The 17,400-nt window shown below is 36.7% G+C and overlaps 1 protein-coding gene across 5 annotated transcripts in view; it reads left to right on the plus strand.

The window, feature by feature from the left end:
- Nucleotides 1–17,400, plus strand: part of LOC102403983 (putative RNA-binding protein Luc7-like 2) — a 56,512-nt gene that overhangs the window by 35,107 nt on the left and 4,005 nt on the right. For all 5 annotated transcript variants that reach the window (XM_025291615.3, XM_025291616.3, XM_025291623.3 and 2 more), the window contains 6 exons: nt 767–877; nt 3,751–3,894; nt 8,624–8,800; nt 10,213–10,304; nt 12,593–12,622; nt 16,088–16,279. In XM_025291615.3, coding sequence (XP_025147400.1) covers nt 767–877; nt 3,751–3,894; nt 8,624–8,800; nt 10,213–10,304; nt 12,593–12,622; nt 16,088–16,279 — 746 coding nt within the window. The remainder of the gene's footprint in view (nt 1–766; nt 878–3,750; nt 3,895–8,623; nt 8,801–10,212; nt 10,305–12,592; nt 12,623–16,087; nt 16,280–17,400) is intronic.

The following is a 17,400-nucleotide window of genomic DNA, read 5'->3' on the forward strand; positions in this document are numbered from 1 at the left end:
AAACATCTATGTAAATACTGATGTAGATTTTTACAAAATTCTCAGTGGTTTATTCTTTGAGAAAAGAGCAACTGTTCCTGATTGTAACATTTTCATTGTGGAAAATTTGAAGGACACAGAAAAACAGATTACTAAAAATTATCCATATATTCAGAAATTGTTAATATCTAATGTATGCTCGTCAATTTTTCTACTGTTTTTTTATTTTACAAAATTGGGCTCTTACTGCATATACCATTTTGTAACTTTATTTACAAATGAAGCATGAGCATTTTCTTAGGTCCTTACGTGTTCTACTGGCACCTTTTTTAAATGACTGAAGATTAAATTCTCTACATGTTACCTGGATATTTCCCCATTTAACACTGTGAAGAACATTTTTGAATATTAATTTCTCCATATACCTCTGATTACTTTCTTAAAATGGATTTCTAGAAGTAAAAGTTACGAAGTCAGGGCATATTGTTAAGGCTTTTGATAAAGATTACCATATTGCCTTTTTATTGAGCCTGCACTGGTTTGTGATCCCTTCAGCAAAGTGTGAGAGTGGCGGTTTCCTTACAGCCCTACATTTTCTGGGAATTTTTATGTTTGTTCTTTGTAGATTTGATAGATGATGATAGTGGTTTTCAATTTGTAGTTAAACTCACTTTTTTTTTTTATTCCCATAATAGCATTTAAAATAATAAAGTATAATTTTTGAGTAAAGATGTTTACGGATACAGTTGATTTTTCTTACAGTAATTGTCTTAATTAAACTTTGTAGGCTATGGATCATCTGCAGTCATTCATTGCAGATTGTGATCGAAGAACAGAAGTGGCTAAGAAAAGATTAGCAGAAACTCAAGAAGAAATTAGTGCTGAAGTTGCAGCGAAGGTAAGATGTTCAATTATTTCATTAATACAAAGTAGTTTTACCTTACTATACTTTGAGGTATACTTTTTATGACTTTTTATTTTTTAATAATTATATTTATAGGAGGCCTGGCGTGCTGCAATTCATGGGGTCGCAAAGAGTCAGACATGACTGAGCGACTGATCTGATCTGATCTGATTTATAGGAGATTGCAGAGACATACGTAGAGATTTTGCATACTCTTCCTCTAGTCCTCCCCTATGTTAACATCTTACATAATTAATAGTGTCAAAGCCATGAAGTTGATACTGGGCCAGTCCTTACATTTTATTCACATTTCATTAGTTGTGCATGTGTGTGCAGCTGTATGCAATTTCGTCACATGTGTAACAGTTAACTACCACTGTAATTGAGATACTTAACTGCAGCATCACCACAATACTCCCTCATGTTACCCCTTTATAGGCACACTCGTTCCTCTATCTCTCTAGCCCCTGGGTACCACTAATCTATTTTCCATCTCTGTAATTATGTTATTTTATTGAATATTGCATAAATGGCATCATGCAGGTTGTATCCTTTTGAGATGGGCTTTTTATAGTCAGTACAGCGTCCTTCAGTTTCATACAAGTTGTGTGTATCAGTACCTCATTCTTAGGCAAAAATGTTTTGTTCTGAACTTATGCATAAAGTAGAGAGAAAAGTACAGTGAATCCCAATGAATTCAAAGGCATCAGTCTTCTGCTATTTCATTATTTCAAAAGCAAATTGTAGATGTCATATCATTTCACCTTTAAAACATAACCACAAAATTACATTCATAAAGGTAACAAATTTTTAATATTATCCAATACCCAGAATGAATTCATTTTCCTATGTAGAGTTGGTGTGTTAAATCAGTTCAGAAGTCCACATATTGACTTTTGCTGATTTGATGATTCACTGCTTTATAATATTGTGTACCATTCAGTGTAGTCTGGCACATTTTATGAAAATGCAGAATGGAGACAAAGTTATCCAATAGAGTTTAGGTAACGTCATTAAATGTAGTGCTCAGATACGTGTATACAAAGTGAAATGGATCCCTTGTCTGAGGAGAGGATTATGTATAACCAACTTTTTTCTGGAAAGTTTTCTTAATATGGGGACTATAAAGATAGGTGTCCTAAAGTACATGGGATTTCATATCTCATGGTAGGAAGAGATCCATAGCAGTTGGCTAGACCCCAGCTATATTGGTTTATAAAGCTTTGTATTAGTTATCCATCACTACAAAAATGCTGACAGGTTACCTCAAAACTTAAAACAATAAGAATTTATTTAGCTCATGAGTCTGTAATCAGTAACTTAAGCTGAAATTGACTAGGCAGTTACTCATCCGAGCTGGGCTCACTCATGTCTTCCAGTCAGCTGGAGGCCAGAAGTCTGGCCTGAACATATTCTCATGGTGGTAGCAGAGGTACAATAGTATCAAGCCCCATTGTACAAGCAGTTTTTAAGCATTCACTTATGTCATATTTGCTACCATCCTGTTAACCAAAGCCAGTTAGTTACATGGCCAAGTTCAGAGTCAACGTATGATGGTGTCATGTAGCAAAGGGCACAGGTGCAGGAGGGTGAAGAGCTTTGGTCACTAATGCAGTCTTTCTGTGGCAGATACTTGAGGAAAATACCATTTTTTTAAAGTAGGACAATAGTGATAATACAATTGGGAATTTCTTTGAGGGACAAATATCTTGGATTGAGGGAAATTTAAGGAGTAAAGATTACTGGCACACTACTTTGTTGGGACTGGATGTCAATATCAAATCAAAACCTGTTTTGCTAATTGGCCATATAGGCTGAATACTTACTTTGTAGCCAGAATAAAGACTGTCATGTGCCATTAAAACAATAGGAATGAACTAGATACCCATAATGGTGGTGATGAGGTGGTGTATCAGAACCCAAGGAAAGAGATAATCCCAATGGAAAGGGATGGACCATGGGAGAAAGGTGCCATGCTGGTATACTGAATATTAGTAATATGCCACATGCATATACAAGGCACATTTTCTCATGTCTCACAACCTTGAGAGATAGGTATTATCCCTACTTCTCAGATGAGGAAGTAGATTCAGGTGTGGTAATCTGGCCACAATTACATAGCTGTTAATTGGTTTGGCCATAAACCAGATAGATATGTTGGACTTTAAAGCCATATCTTCACTTTAAAGAATATCCGCCAATTCATTTCTTTTACTCATATTTGAGCGTATCTTAGGCATTGGAAATACAAAAATGGCATACAGAGTAATGTGATATAGATAAAATAATTGTCATAGAAGATACAGAGATGGCACAAAGGAGTGTATGATGCTCTCTGCTTAAGTGTCTTGGGTGAGGTGTGGCTATTGATTGTTCACATAATAGACTGTTCAGTTGGATCTTACTGAAAGGATAGACATGCATGAGGCAGGTAAAGGAGATAATGGACGACATCCTAGCAAGAGAGAGCAGTATGTGGAAAGTCAGAGAGGAAGAAAACAACAGGGTGAGTTTGGGAAACATATAACAGATTTGTTGTGAAGTCAGAGAACAGAAAGAAGATGGTTTGGAAAGGTACAGAGTGCTAGAATGTGGAAGAAAATGTATTTTATACTTGGAATACACTGCCAAAGCAGAGGTTAAAAAACAATAGTTATATTGAGATCAGTTGTCTCCCTGAACTCACAAGTAAAGGCAGGCAGGCTCAAAATATTCTAATGTCCACCAATTCATTTATGATATGCTCAGAAAGCGTTAGTTATATTGCCTTAGATAGCTCAAACGTCTTTTCTGAGCACTTACGAAATATTTTGAACTTTGGTACATGCCGCTTTTTATTCATGATCATCTTTTCTGTTTCTTTCTAGGCAGAACGTGTTCATGAGTTAAATGAAGAAATTGGTAAATTGTTGGCCAAGGTGGAGCAGCTAGGAGCTGAAGGAAATGTGGAGGAATCCCAGAAAGTAATGGATGAGGTGGAAAAAGCACGGGCAAAAAAAAGAGAAGCAGAGGTAGTTTATAGTTACAGTTTCTAGAGCCTTAGCATCTGTACTTCCAAAAGAACATATATTTGATCAGAAGTTACTGAAAAGTTAAAGGAAATTTAAACCAGTTTAAAAATAAATATCTAGTTTATGTCATGCCAGTGGGTTATATATCAAAACTAGTGGTTGTTTTGGAATTTAGAGTCATTGATCTGTTGAAATTGAAATTACCTAAACAGCGTCTGAAGGAGATCAGCCCTGGGTTTTCTTTGGAAGGAATGATGCTAAAGCTGCAACTGCCATACTTTGGCCACCTCATGCGAAGAGTTGACTCATTGGAAAAGACTCTGATGCTGGGAGGGATTGGGGGCAGGAGGAGAAGGGGACGACAGAGGATGAGATGGCTGGATGGCATCACTGAGTCGATGGACGTGAGTTTGAGTGAACTCCGGGAGTTGGTGATGGACAGGGAGGCCTGGCGTGCTGCGATTCATGGGGTCACAAAGAGTCGGACACGACTAAGCGAGTGAACTGAACTGAACTGAAACGTCTGTCACACACACAAACACACACATACAGTATTCATATCCATGGTCACTATGATACCCTACCCCCTTCTCCATCCCCATGCAACTATAGTATTCTCCCTTTTCTTCCTTCCTCATTACAGTCTGCTAGCACACTAGAAGCCTCCTCTCATTCTTCTTCCACAGCACAGCTCAAAATGTGCTATCCGGCAGACAAAGTTCTATTTTTTTTTTTTTTTGCCCCTCCCCCCGATATTTTTCAGAAAATCAAATACCTTCAAATAAGATTGTACTCTCCCCTTTTGCTATAGTCTCCATTGTTCTTAACTGTATCACAGCTGGGTGTAATTTGTTCTTTTTTTATAGTGTTTTGAGGCAGAAGCTTAGAGCATTGATTCAGTTTATTTTATTGATTTATTTTTCATTTTTTACTTCTACTGAAGTATAGTTGATTTACAGTGTTGTGTTAATTTCTGGGCTAGTGGTGCTAGTGATAAAGAAACTGCCTGCCAATGCAAGTTAGACCTAAGAGACGCTGGTTTGATCCCTAGGTTGGGAAGATCCCCTGGAGGAGGGCATGGCAACCTACTCCAGTATTCTTGCCTGGAGAATCCCTTGGACGGAGGAGCCTGGCAGGCTACCGTCCATGGGGTTGCAAAGAGTCAGACACGACTGAAGCAACTTAGCAGGCCCAGCAAAGTGACTCAGTTATTACATATTTTTTTTCTTTGCCATTATATTTTATCATGAATTATGAAATATACATATAGTTCCTGTGCTATACAGTAGAACTTTGTTGTTCATCCATACTATATATCGTAGTTTGTGTCTGCTATTCCCAAGCTTCCAATCCTTCCCTCCAACCCCCTTGGATCATTCTTCTAAGTACAGCAATAGCATCTCATAGATTTTCATATGTTGTGTTTTTATTTTCATTCATTTCTAAATATTTGCTAATATTGCTTATGATTTCTTTTCTGACCTGTGGGTTTTAAGAGATCTGTTTAGTCTTTATTTTCACTGATTTTAATTGTGTTGTGGTCAGAAAACATGTTGTGATTTCAGTTCTCTTAAATATGTCAGTACTGGTTTTGTGACCTTGCGTATGGCCTGTCTTAGTGAATGTTCCATTTGCACTTGAATGATACTCTGCCTTGTTAAATGAAGTGTTCTATAAATGTCCTTTGAGTCAAGATAGTTGATAGATTTTTTCAACTTATCTATATCGTGTTGGTTTTCCTGCCTACTTATTCTGCTATTAATATTTACTGAGAGGAGTGGTTGAAGTCTAATTGTGGATTTGTTTCTTTATGCTTTCCATTTAGTCACTTTTTGCTTCATCTATTTTGAAGCTCTGTTATTAGCTTAATACACATTTAGGATTTTTATGTCTTTTGATTAATTTAACCCTTTGTTTTGAAATGTCCTTCTCTCTCCCTATTAATGTCCCTTGTTTTGAAATCTCCTTTGTCTGATGATAATAAAAGATTCTAGCTTTTTTTATAAGTTGGAGTTGTATACTATAAACTCTAGAGAAACCACTGGAGCAGAAAAAGAGGTATAGTGAAAGTGAAGTCGCTCAGTCGTGTCCAACTCTTTGCGACCCCATGGACTGTAGCCTATCAGGCTCCTCCATCCATGGGATTTTCCAGGGAAGAGTGCTGGAGTGGATTGCCATTTCCTTCTCCAGGGGACCTTCCCGACCCAGGAATCAAACCCGGGTCTTCCGCATTGCAGGCAGACACTTTACCGTCTGAGTCTCAATAGTCCAATTAAAAAGAGATTGTGAGACTAGATTTACAACAAAAAGAAATAAGACTTAACTGTGTACTAGCTGCAGGAAACCCACTCTAAATACAGAGACACAGATTAAAGGTTCTAGGCTGGGAAAAGATATACCAAGTAGCCATTCTAGGTAGTTTTAATTTCTTAATATTAGGATTTTTTTAAATGTAGTTAATGTCAATGCAGAAAATAAACAGTTTGTGGTACCACCATGGTCTCTAAGCCTAAAGCCTTTCATTTCTCCCTAAGCAGAAAGAGGAGGAATAATAAGGCACAGAAATTCAGTTGACCTGTGCTTTCTTGTGCTTTCGGATTTTCTTTTTAAAAATATTTTATTTTGAAGTATTTTAAGAAAAGTTAAAATATCGGGTGAAGAATTCTCCTATATCCTTCACGCAGACTCTTCAAATGGTAGCATATTACCACATTAGCTTTATCATTCTCTTCCTATATCAGTGTGTGTGTGTATTTGAACTGTTGGACAATAAGTTATAAAAATGATGCCTATTTATCCCTAAATGCTTCAGTGTGTATTTCATAAAAACAAGGATATCTTACTATATAACCACAGTACCAGTTGTCTGAATCACAGAATAATATTGTTACAATACTATTAATCTGAAGACTTTGTTCAGATTTTACCATTTGTCCCAATAATGTTCATTTTCAGAAAAGAAAAACTTTTGTTTAAGATCCAGTCCAGGATCATGTATTGCATTTTAGTTGTTATGTCTTACTCTAGTCTAATTTAATCTGGTACCTCAGTCTTTGTCTTACATGGTCTTGACCGTTTTGAAAAGTATAGACCTGTTATTCTGTAAAATGTCCTTCACTTTGGATTTGCTCCATATTTCTTTCTCATTAGATTTTTGAGAGGAATACCACTGAAACAATGTCATAGCCTTCAAAGGCATGTGTTAGTGGTTTGTTTACATGTATACCTGTACCTCCTCCCTCTAGAGCCTCCCTCCCATCCCACCCCTTTAGGTCATCAAGGACACGGTGCCATACAGCAGCTTCCCACTAGCTGTCTGTTTTACACGTGGTAATATGTGGTTTTGTTGCTAAGTCATGTCCGACTCGTGCAAGTCCATGGACTGTAGCCTGCCAGGCTCCTCTGTCCATGGAATTTCCCAGGCACGCATACTGGATTGGGTTGCCATTTCCTTCTCCAGGGGATCTTTCTGACCCAGGAATCAAAGTTGGGTCTCCTGCATTGCAGGTAGATTGTACCAGCTGAGCTAATAGGAAATCCCTAGAAATGGGAGAAATGTCTTATTTAGGAAGAAAATATTTGCAAATGAAGCAGCAGACAATGGATTAATCTCCAAACTGTCAAACAGCTCATGGAGCTCAATATAAAAAAAAAAAAATCAAAAAATGGGTGGAAGACCTAAATAGACATTTCTCCCATTGCCTGTTTGTTGTTTTTGTTTTTTTTTTTTAATTGGTATACAAAAACTGGGCCCAAAGTGGAGGCTGCATTTTATTATTTTTTGAAAAAATTTCACTCATTTATTTCTGGTTGCGTGTGGTCTTTCTCTAGTTGTGGAAAATGGGGGCTACTCTCCAGTTGTGGTGCAGTGGCTGCTTTTGTTGCGGAGCACGGGCTCTGGAGTGCTGGCTCAGTAGTTGTGCTATGTGGAATCTTCCCAGACCAGGGATTGAACTGATGTCCTTTGCTTTGCAAGGCGGATGCTTAAAGAACCTCCTATAGATTTTCTCCAGCAGTGTCCACTTATATTTCCTTAGCCAAAGCTACGTGGAAACTTGGAAATGTCATGCTTTTATATGGGCATGCTGCTGCCTCAAAACAAATCAGAATTCTGTCAGTATAAGGAAAAAGGGTAGAGTGGATGCACAAATATACTAATTTATTATCTCCTTAATATAAGTAAAATGATGAGTCCAAGACCTCTTAATCTCAGTAAGGCACCTTTCATCTATGTCTTATAGAGCCACTCTGTTTGAGGCAAAGTTTTATCATTTGTAGGCCTTGTCTGTATTTACATCGTGGGGAGAACGATACGTGGAAGGAAGCTGTAACAGTATGGAAGGCGTGCATTCCTTTTCTGCAAGCATGGGCGGCAACTACCTTGATTCTTCACTAGTGTATATTTTTGAGGTTGCTGCATCTCATTTTTAACAAAAAAATACAGAAAACAGAACATCGAGAAAACCTTTGAAGAAAGTTATATCCTGTTAATGTTATTGTAGTTCTTGGCAAAAGGCAATTTGAGGCTCTGATCTTTCATTTCTAGTGGAGAAGTCCTGAGGACGGAGGATGGGAGTAAGGGGGGGAAACCTGTTTCATGACAAAATAGCTATACTTTCGTATGTTCACTAGAAGCATTTTTTTTTTTTGTATGAACATAGTGAATTTTGTTTAATTGTGTGATTTGAATGCAGTTTATATGAACATGGTTTTTCTCACTTTTGTTTAGGAAGTTTATCGGAATTCTATGCCGGCTTCCAGTTTCCAGCAGCAGAAACTTCGAGTCTGTGAAGTTTGCTCTGCCTATTTAGGTCTTCATGATAATGACAGACGACTGGCTGATCATTTTGGGGGTAAACTGCACCTGGGATTTATTGAAATAAGAGAGAAGCTTGAAGAATTAAAGGTACATTGGTAAATTAATATCCCACACTTTTTACAGTTATAGCCACTCATTTTGTGTAGTATTTTTCTTTGATATTGAAGACTATTCTTAACTGTGATTCTGTTAATAATTCAGATTATAGGATTTTGTGTAGGATTGTAAATGGAAATAGCAGCTTGTTTAATGGATATCTGACAAACTTGAAAAATCCTCTTATTCTTGGTGGAGATAATATTTTCTCTTGGACATTATATTGAATCAGGTAGGAATCTTGCAAACTGGGTTATAAAATCCTACAAGCCCCCTAAAATTTCCAATGATACTTTCTTTAAAAAAAAAAAACCTGGTAATAATGTTAATATAACATTTAAAGGAAGATTAAAAAAATGATCCAATATTTATTTTAAATAGTTTGCAGTTCACTAAAGAGCAGATTTTACAACCTCTAGTTTTATGCTTCTGCTCCCACTTCAGAAAGCTTAGAAACCTATTTTTTTAAATGGACAGTCTGTGTCATTTAAATAGGCTGATGTGAGAAAGGCAACACAACTCTTACTTGTCTGCCGAATTCTTCTGAGAAGATAAGCAAAGACAGAAAAGGATATTTCTAAACCATTGAAAGTGAGCACAGTCAATGGATAGGGCCAGTTTACTTTTCAGCAGTCTGATGTGGCTAGCTGTTTTTTGTCTTTTTTTAATTGGCACTGTCGAATTTTGTCATGAATTGAGGACTTTCTTAAAGATGGCAAACACCAGTAGTGACTTTTTGTGTAGTTATCACTGAAATTAACCCAGCATCCATAGCTGGGCATTTAAAATAATGTAGAATCAGAATCACCTAGGGATTTCTCCATATTTTTAGTTTATTGTGAGCTCTTGTCCAGTATTCTGAGTAACTTAGATGATCTTGGGTAAATTTTTTGAAATTACAAATGTGTCACCATGGCAAATGATCATTGGGCTCAAAGATAAAAATGGTACCTGATTGGGTACCAAATACAGACCTACAAGCAGAACTGTTGAGCATTTCACTGGTATTTTTAAAAGGAGTAGCATCAGGATTGTAACCAGAAGTCAACAGAAGACATTTCTGTGTTGGAAATCATAGAGCATGGAAATAGTGATTTATAATGATTGATTTTTTAAAATCATTTTTAAAGAATTTAGAAGATATAAGAGGAGAAAAATCTTAAAAGTGATTTTGAAATATCATTAAGAAGTCATAGAGAAATATGAAATTTTATATGAAAAGGAGGAAAGATTTTGGAAACCAGACTTGTAAGCGTAGTGATTAAACCTGACAAAACTTCAAACTGAATTGGTATTAAAAAGTTCTGATATTAGATATGGTAAAGTTGAGGATAATGCTAAGAATGGGCCCGGTAAATAATGCTTCTCATTTAATATTATTTGAACTGTCGTTGTGTTTTAAGAGAGTTGTAGCTGAGAAGCAGGAGAAAAGAAACCAAGAACGCCTGAAAAGAAGAGAAGAAAGGGAGAGAGAAGAAAGGGAGAAGCTGAGGAGGTATGGCGTGACCACTGGAGTGGTCCAAGGACCTGAATGAAGTGGGGCATAAAAAAGATGTGATGGCGCATAAGATTTTAGACATCAGTAAATCTGGACTTGGGAAATTTCTGTTTACTCTTAAAAATATTACCGGGTCTAAAAAAGATGTGATGGCGTATAAGATTTTAGACATCAGTAAATCTGGACTTGGGAAATTTCTGTTTACTCTTAAAAATATTACCATATGAAACAGTGTTTATTCAAGTATATTAACTAAAGACTGTTTAAGTCCAGGAGATTTCCTTCAAAATGTATGGAAGAGGGCACCAAGAGCGCCTCACATCTTTATGTTTAGTAAGATTTATAACAAGGCCCGTTTCTACCCTTTGATTACCGTAATAGGCTCACTTTGAGCTAGACTGGCACAGAACTGCTTTATGGTACATACTTGTTGATAGAAGGGCTGGGGTTTTGTTTTTTTTAAATCTGTTTCACTGATTATTTTACATGCTACTTTGATTCTCTATTTCTTCAATTTAGAAGCTATAAACTGTTAAAACTTTTATTAATTTAATAATAGCTAAATGTGCACAGTTCTTTTTATATTGGTATATTGATAAAATCAGGATTCTTCATATTTAGAACGTGTGCATGTTCTGGATCATTGTTACCCATTGGCAGCATGTTGTGTGATAACATGTTTAAAAACTTAAACAATTTTCAGATGGAGGGATGTGCCAGAAAAGATCTACCTATCATTCTAACTTACAGTGTTTCCTTAATGGTATTATATTGCTCTGAAATTTAAATAGCTTCTCTTCAGTAGATGTTCCTAAGTTAATTAAAACCTTTGATAATATGTGACTCAGCTATGTCAACTTCCTCCAAGCTTTGAGATTGTTACATGCAATCTATTTCAAGACACTTAAACTGACTTCATTTTTGTTACATGGCTTGTAACAGGTAATCTTTTTGCACTTTGATGACAAAAATGAAACAAAGCTATATATGGACATGTTCCTGTTTAGAGGAAGTACTTTTATTCTTCCATGGATATATTTTCTTCATTTACTAGTAAATTTTACCTTAGAGCTTTATCCCTGTTCTCTTTTGTGTATACTAAGTTTCCATGGAAATAGCACCCAGTATTGTAATATTTAAGATAATACAAATGGAATTTGAATCTCAGTTTAAGTTAAAATTCAACAGAATATACTGCCACTAATACAAATTATACATCTGAGATGACAGCCAAATAATAAAAATAATTCTTTGCAGGACTACATTTTTACATCTGTCAGAGATGAAAGTACATCACATCTTATTCTTCTAATGCCACATTTCTTTTAATATTGGTTATGAAATGTTAACACTATTTCAGAAATGTTTAAAAAAAATTTTTTTAAACTATCTGTGAACTTGAAGGACCCTAAAGTATGGAAGATGAGGAAATTACTAGTAAGTATAAAATTATACACAAAAAGGGGTTCCAACTATGGTGTTGAAAGGATAATGATAAAAATTATCATCACTTTACTGGATGCTTACTGTGTGCCCGATACTGTGCTAATAAGACTTCCTATATTTATTTATCTATTACTTGAAAGCTCCCGGTGAGTTTTTTTATTATTATTCCTCTTTTCAAATGGCAAACTAAGCTGCAGGAAGATACATAATCTGCCCAGGCCACACAGATAGTGAGTGATGAAAACAGTGGTGGCTTATATGAGGTTCAGTCCACATTCATGTTCCAGCCAAGCTATATACACTCCACTAAAAAAACCCTTTGACTTCCTGGTAACCGTAATACTTGCTCTTACTATCTGTTGAGCTTTAATTGTGTGCTGGGCAACACGAAGAGTACTTTGTATCGGAGAATTGTGTGTCGTATTAAGAAACATGTAAGATTGAATTGAGTGTTCTAGGGGTTATTGTATGCGATGATAATTCCAGAGTATGTGTCCCTCAGAAGTTCTGTTCTAAGAGGGAAAGACGAAATGACAGATGTAAATAACAAAGAATTCTTTCCAGGTTGGGAGGTGGTTTTTGGAGAATTAGTGAATTGCATTGTGTTTTAAGTCTTCTAAGAGCATATTCTAAGAGCCAGCCTAGGTAAGGGATGTGCCAGAGTGAGAAAGTCTGTAAAGTTTGTGGTGCTTTTTGGGAAAATTTGTGTATACACACATGTGCCTTATATTTATAAAATTAATATAAAAATTAGAAATGGGAATGTAATTTTAATAGCACATTGTACCTTTTCTTCCTTATTTATAGTTATTTTTCTAAAAACAGAATTCTTTTTTTAGGTCTCGCTCACATAGCAAGAATCCTAAAAGGTAGGTATTATACAAGATAAGTGGTGAAGCTGTGTTTTCTGAGGGTAGTGAATGAGAATTTATTAGTTCTCTTAATTCTTTTGTAGTGCGTATTTGAGCAGTGTCATTTGAGAAGTTGGTCAGAAGATACTCATGAGCTACAGTTTAATTTTATCAGAGTAAATTATATACAGTGCCCTGAAGTTAACAGGGAAAGCTAAAAATATTTCAGAATATTTCATTAAAATCTTATTTAGAAGCTGAGTATACATGTGACAAGATTTTTTTTTAAAAAATCAGTTTGGGTGGTACATCTAAGAAACACATTCTAAGAGGTTGTATCTGTTCAAAATACAAATAAATAGTTGGATATGTTTTGAATGAGGGAATCCATGGTGAGTTAATTAAGGGAAACGAAAACGTTAGTTTGCACCCAAGCTAGACTTGGGCTTTATTACTTCTCCCTTTGCACAGGGATCACATAAAGCTTTAATGGGGCATTTTACATCCATAAAAGAGGAAGAGGAGAAGACTTAATTTTGATCTTTGGCCCTAGTATTGGTGGACTTTTTGAAGCTTTTTCCCCAAATTCTTCCATTGCTCTCACTCAAATCACATCTTTTTGAAACCTACGTATTCTTGACTTTAAAGAATAAGAGCATCTGCTGTTATGAAAGCAAAACCTTGTGTTTCTATTAAACGTCCCTTAATACTTTTTAGTATTTTTTTTTAGTACTAAGTACTACTTAGTACTTTTTTTTGGTGGCAGGGAGAGGGTTCCCTTGTAGCTCAGTTGGTAAAGAATCCGCCTGCAGTGCAAGAGACCTGGGTTTAATCCCTGAGTCCGGGATTTCCCCTGGAGAAGAAAATGGCAACCCACTCCAGTATCCTTGCCTGGAAAATCTCATGGACAGAGGAGCCTGGTGGGCTGCAGTCCATGGGGTCACAAAGAGTTGGGCATGACTGAGCGACTAACACTTACTTAGTACTTTTTAGCATCTTTCAGTGGTATTTCTGCATAAAACACTAAAAAACTAAGACATTAGTCAGGACCAGTTGTATCAGCTAATTTATATGGTTGTGAGTTTCTCAGTCCAGGATGAGAAGTAGAAATATTAAATGATGATGATTTTTTTACTGATTGGTTACTGCAGGCTTGTCCCTTCGTTGGAGAGAAATTTAAACTCTTTGTACACAGAACATCCTTAGATATTCAGGCTAGAAATTTAATTTCTGCTACCCTAGTCCAAACCACTTTTTACCTCGCTATTTACACTAGCCTTTTAACAAGTCTCTTAATTTCTGTTCATGTCCACGTCCCTTTTTGGCCTCAATCTTTTTTTTACACATTAGCTAAAATGTATTCTTTAAAAAGTGGACTAAAGCAAATCAGCCCTGTCTTCAAACCTTCTAAAGGTATTCCGTTTCACTCAGGAGAAGTTGAAATCCTCACCATGGTTTTTAAGTAGAGTGATCAATCTGCCCTAGGAGAGTTACAGTTTATTTCTTATCTCAGCATGTTTATTAGTAGCTCCCTCTTTTCCTCTGTATAATTTAATACTGAAAGCATCCTGATTTGAATGACAAAGTCATTCAGGTCAAGCAGGTCATCCTGCTTATTAGACTCCTGATATTACTCCCCCTTGCTAATCTCATGACAGCCAGAAGGGTTTCTTTCATTCCTGTGAACTTTCTCCCCCTCAGGCCTTTGCACCGGAGTTCCCTCTACCTGACGCATTCTTCTCTGTGCTCCCTGATTAGCTGATAAACCTTTTCCTGCCTATTCTGTATAAAAGAAGACCACCTAATTTCACTCTCCTTTTTTACTCTTCTGTCATGTCCTTACTACCTGACCTATATTTCATTTGCTGCCTACATGTCTGGAGGCCTCTTTCTGGACTTTAAGTACCATGAGGTTAAGGACTGTGCTGTGTGGGCTGCTCAGTCTCCCTAGGACCTGGAACATGCAGTAGGCACCCAGTAAATGTTTTTACCAGGCAGTTATTGTCAAGTAAAATGAAATATGCCTTGGGGAAATAATTTGTTACAATAGCTCAGAGTGAGTGATAAAAGAAAATACCATTTGATAAAAACACATGGACTGGATTTTCTCTTTTCCCTTTGTTTCTTCTCAGAAATACTCAATTGTGGAAACACTGTATTCAGCTGCGATTGATACTAGATCCATAGTAGATGCCTTTCTTTCTAATGTTGATAGAAGCTGAATACTTTTAAACCGTAACAAAGTAATCATTTGAAAATAAACCCAGTTTATAAATTACCCGAATAATGTGCTTTTGAACTTACTGTAATCAGATTACGAGAAAATAGTTCATTATTTACACACCATGTGATAAGTTTACCTATTTAAGTTTGCAGGTTGATTTTTCAGTAAATTTTTATGTTGTGCAACTGTCACAATCCAGTTTAAAACATTTCCATCACTCTTAACAATATTCTGGAGAAGGCGATGACCCCACTCCAGTACTCTTGCCTGGAAAATCCCATGGACGGAGGAGCCTGGTGGGCTGCAGTCCATGGGGTCGCTAGGAGTCGGACACGACTGAGCGACTTCACTTTCACTTTTCAGTTTCATGCATTGGAGAAGGAAGTGGCAACCCACTCCAGTGTTCTTGCCTGGAGAATCCCAGGGACAGCGGAGCCTAGTGGGCTGCCGTCTCTGGGGTCGCACAGAGTCGGACATGACTGAAGCGACTTAGCAGCAGTAACAATATTCATTCATTTCTTCCCATTGTTCCCCAAATGTTTTATATCCTCTAGATATGTTGTCCCCACCCTGACCATATACACAATACATAAATTAGTTTGTAACCCAATAGAGGCTACAGAAGTGTTTTTCCTTCTCTGTATGCCTACATACTTGTTGTAAATTATTATTATTATTTTGAAGTTCAAGTCAAGTTCTCTAAAATGATTTATGCATGTAATCTTTTTCTTCCCAATAAATTATGTACTACTTGCAGAGAGAACTGTCTTAACTGTTTTGATTACACTGACAAGACACATTGTGGGCATTTATTTTGATGTTCATACAACCTTTCCAATTCAGCGAGTTAAAACTTACCCTAAACAATATTCTTTCTCATGTGTCTCTTCCCTTCTGTCCATGTTTACCAGGTACATACTTTGTTTCTAAAGTATACTAAAAATCATAGTTAAATCCATAGAGATTTAAAATTAAATCCATAAAACATCTAGGTAATATAGTCCTTGGCATGTAGTAGTATTATAGATTGTTTCCTTCATTTAAAAAAATATTCCTAATGTAAATTTATACAACACTGACCTGGGAACTGTATATTTCAAAATTCTAGTATGTAGTTATTTAATATACCAGCAGTTTATTTCATTGTAGATTTAGCTGATTTGAAATAGTACTGGCATTAAGTTTCTCTATAAAGAGTAGGCTTTAGTAAATGAGAAACTTAAGTGACAATGAAACTAAAAACTAAATATCTTTTATAGATCCAGGTCCAGGGAGCATCGCAGACATCGGTCTCGCTCCATGTCACGAGAACGGAAAAGGAGAACTCGATCCAAATCCCGGGAGAAACGCCATCGCCACAGGTCCCGCTCCAGCAGCCGTAGTCGGAGCCGCAGCCACCAGAGAAGTGGGCACAGTTCTAGAGACAGGAGCAGAGAGCGATCGAGGAGGAGGTACTGAGGTCCATAGGAGGATATGGAACTACCTTTACAGTTTAGACTTGGAATACTAGTGGTTTGAACTTGCATCTGGTAATTTGTACACATTTGTGTGTGAGTGTATAACTTTTTTTTTCCTGATTATATGGGTAGTTCAGAAAGAATATACTTAAGAGCCAGAGTAAGAAATTGGAGGTTATTGCTTTTCTCTGGTTAGTGTGTCTTGGGGAAAAGTACTTTATGGGCAAATAATTTTAGGTACCAGTACTGTGAGAGCTTCTCCAGTATGTATTGGTAAATTAGGGACTCTGAGAAGTCCTTTTGTTAAGAGTTGTTTGACTTACTGTTTTCTAAACTTCCTGGAGCTGGTGTACTTTTTCAGAGCAGATGCATTCAGTATATTCTTGTTTATTCCGCACTATAGGTATGCAATGTTATATACAGTTAGCTTGGCAGGGCAGGTTCAGAATTTTAAGGAAGTTAGACATCACTGGCATGAAAATTCAAAACATGCAGGGAGGGCAGACCCAGGCTGAGGTATGTTTAAGGACTTGGTTTGACAAAGGACAAAGGATTAGAATGTGATGGAGCCTTTGCACTCATGGTCTGTATAGACCAAGCTCCCCAAACTTCTCAGGTCCCATCATGGCCCTTGAGCCAGGTCATTTCTAAGGAACAGAAACATTTTTTTGAGTGCCTAGTATCTACTAATCTCAAGCTTTCTATGGATTATTACTCCACATAAAACCTGTGATAAATTTTTAACAGCTTTCTGCAGATTCCTTTTTTTTTATTTTTGGCGCCTTAGCCAGCCATTCCCTGAAACTGCTCACAGACTGAGTTGGATATGATAGGCCCTTTTATTTATTCTTTATTTTCTTGCCTTGTTCCAAGTAGGTTCCCACCCCCTCCTCCAGCTTTACTGAGGTGTAATTGACAAAGTTGTAAGATATTTAAAGTGTACATTGTGGTGATTTGCTATACAGGTACATTGTGAAAGGATTCCTCCCATCTAGTTAACACATCCATCACCTCACATATATTTTTGTTGTTTTTGGTGAGAACATTTATGTTCTACTCTTAGAAAACCAAGTAGTTTTTCTACTGCGCTAGGCCTGGTAAAATATATATATTTG

This window comes from Bubalus bubalis, chromosome 8 (assembly GCF_019923935.1).
Source record: "Bubalus bubalis isolate 160015118507 breed Murrah chromosome 8, NDDB_SH_1, whole genome shotgun sequence".
Lineage (NCBI taxonomy): Eukaryota > Metazoa > Chordata > Mammalia > Artiodactyla > Bovidae > Bubalus > Bubalus bubalis.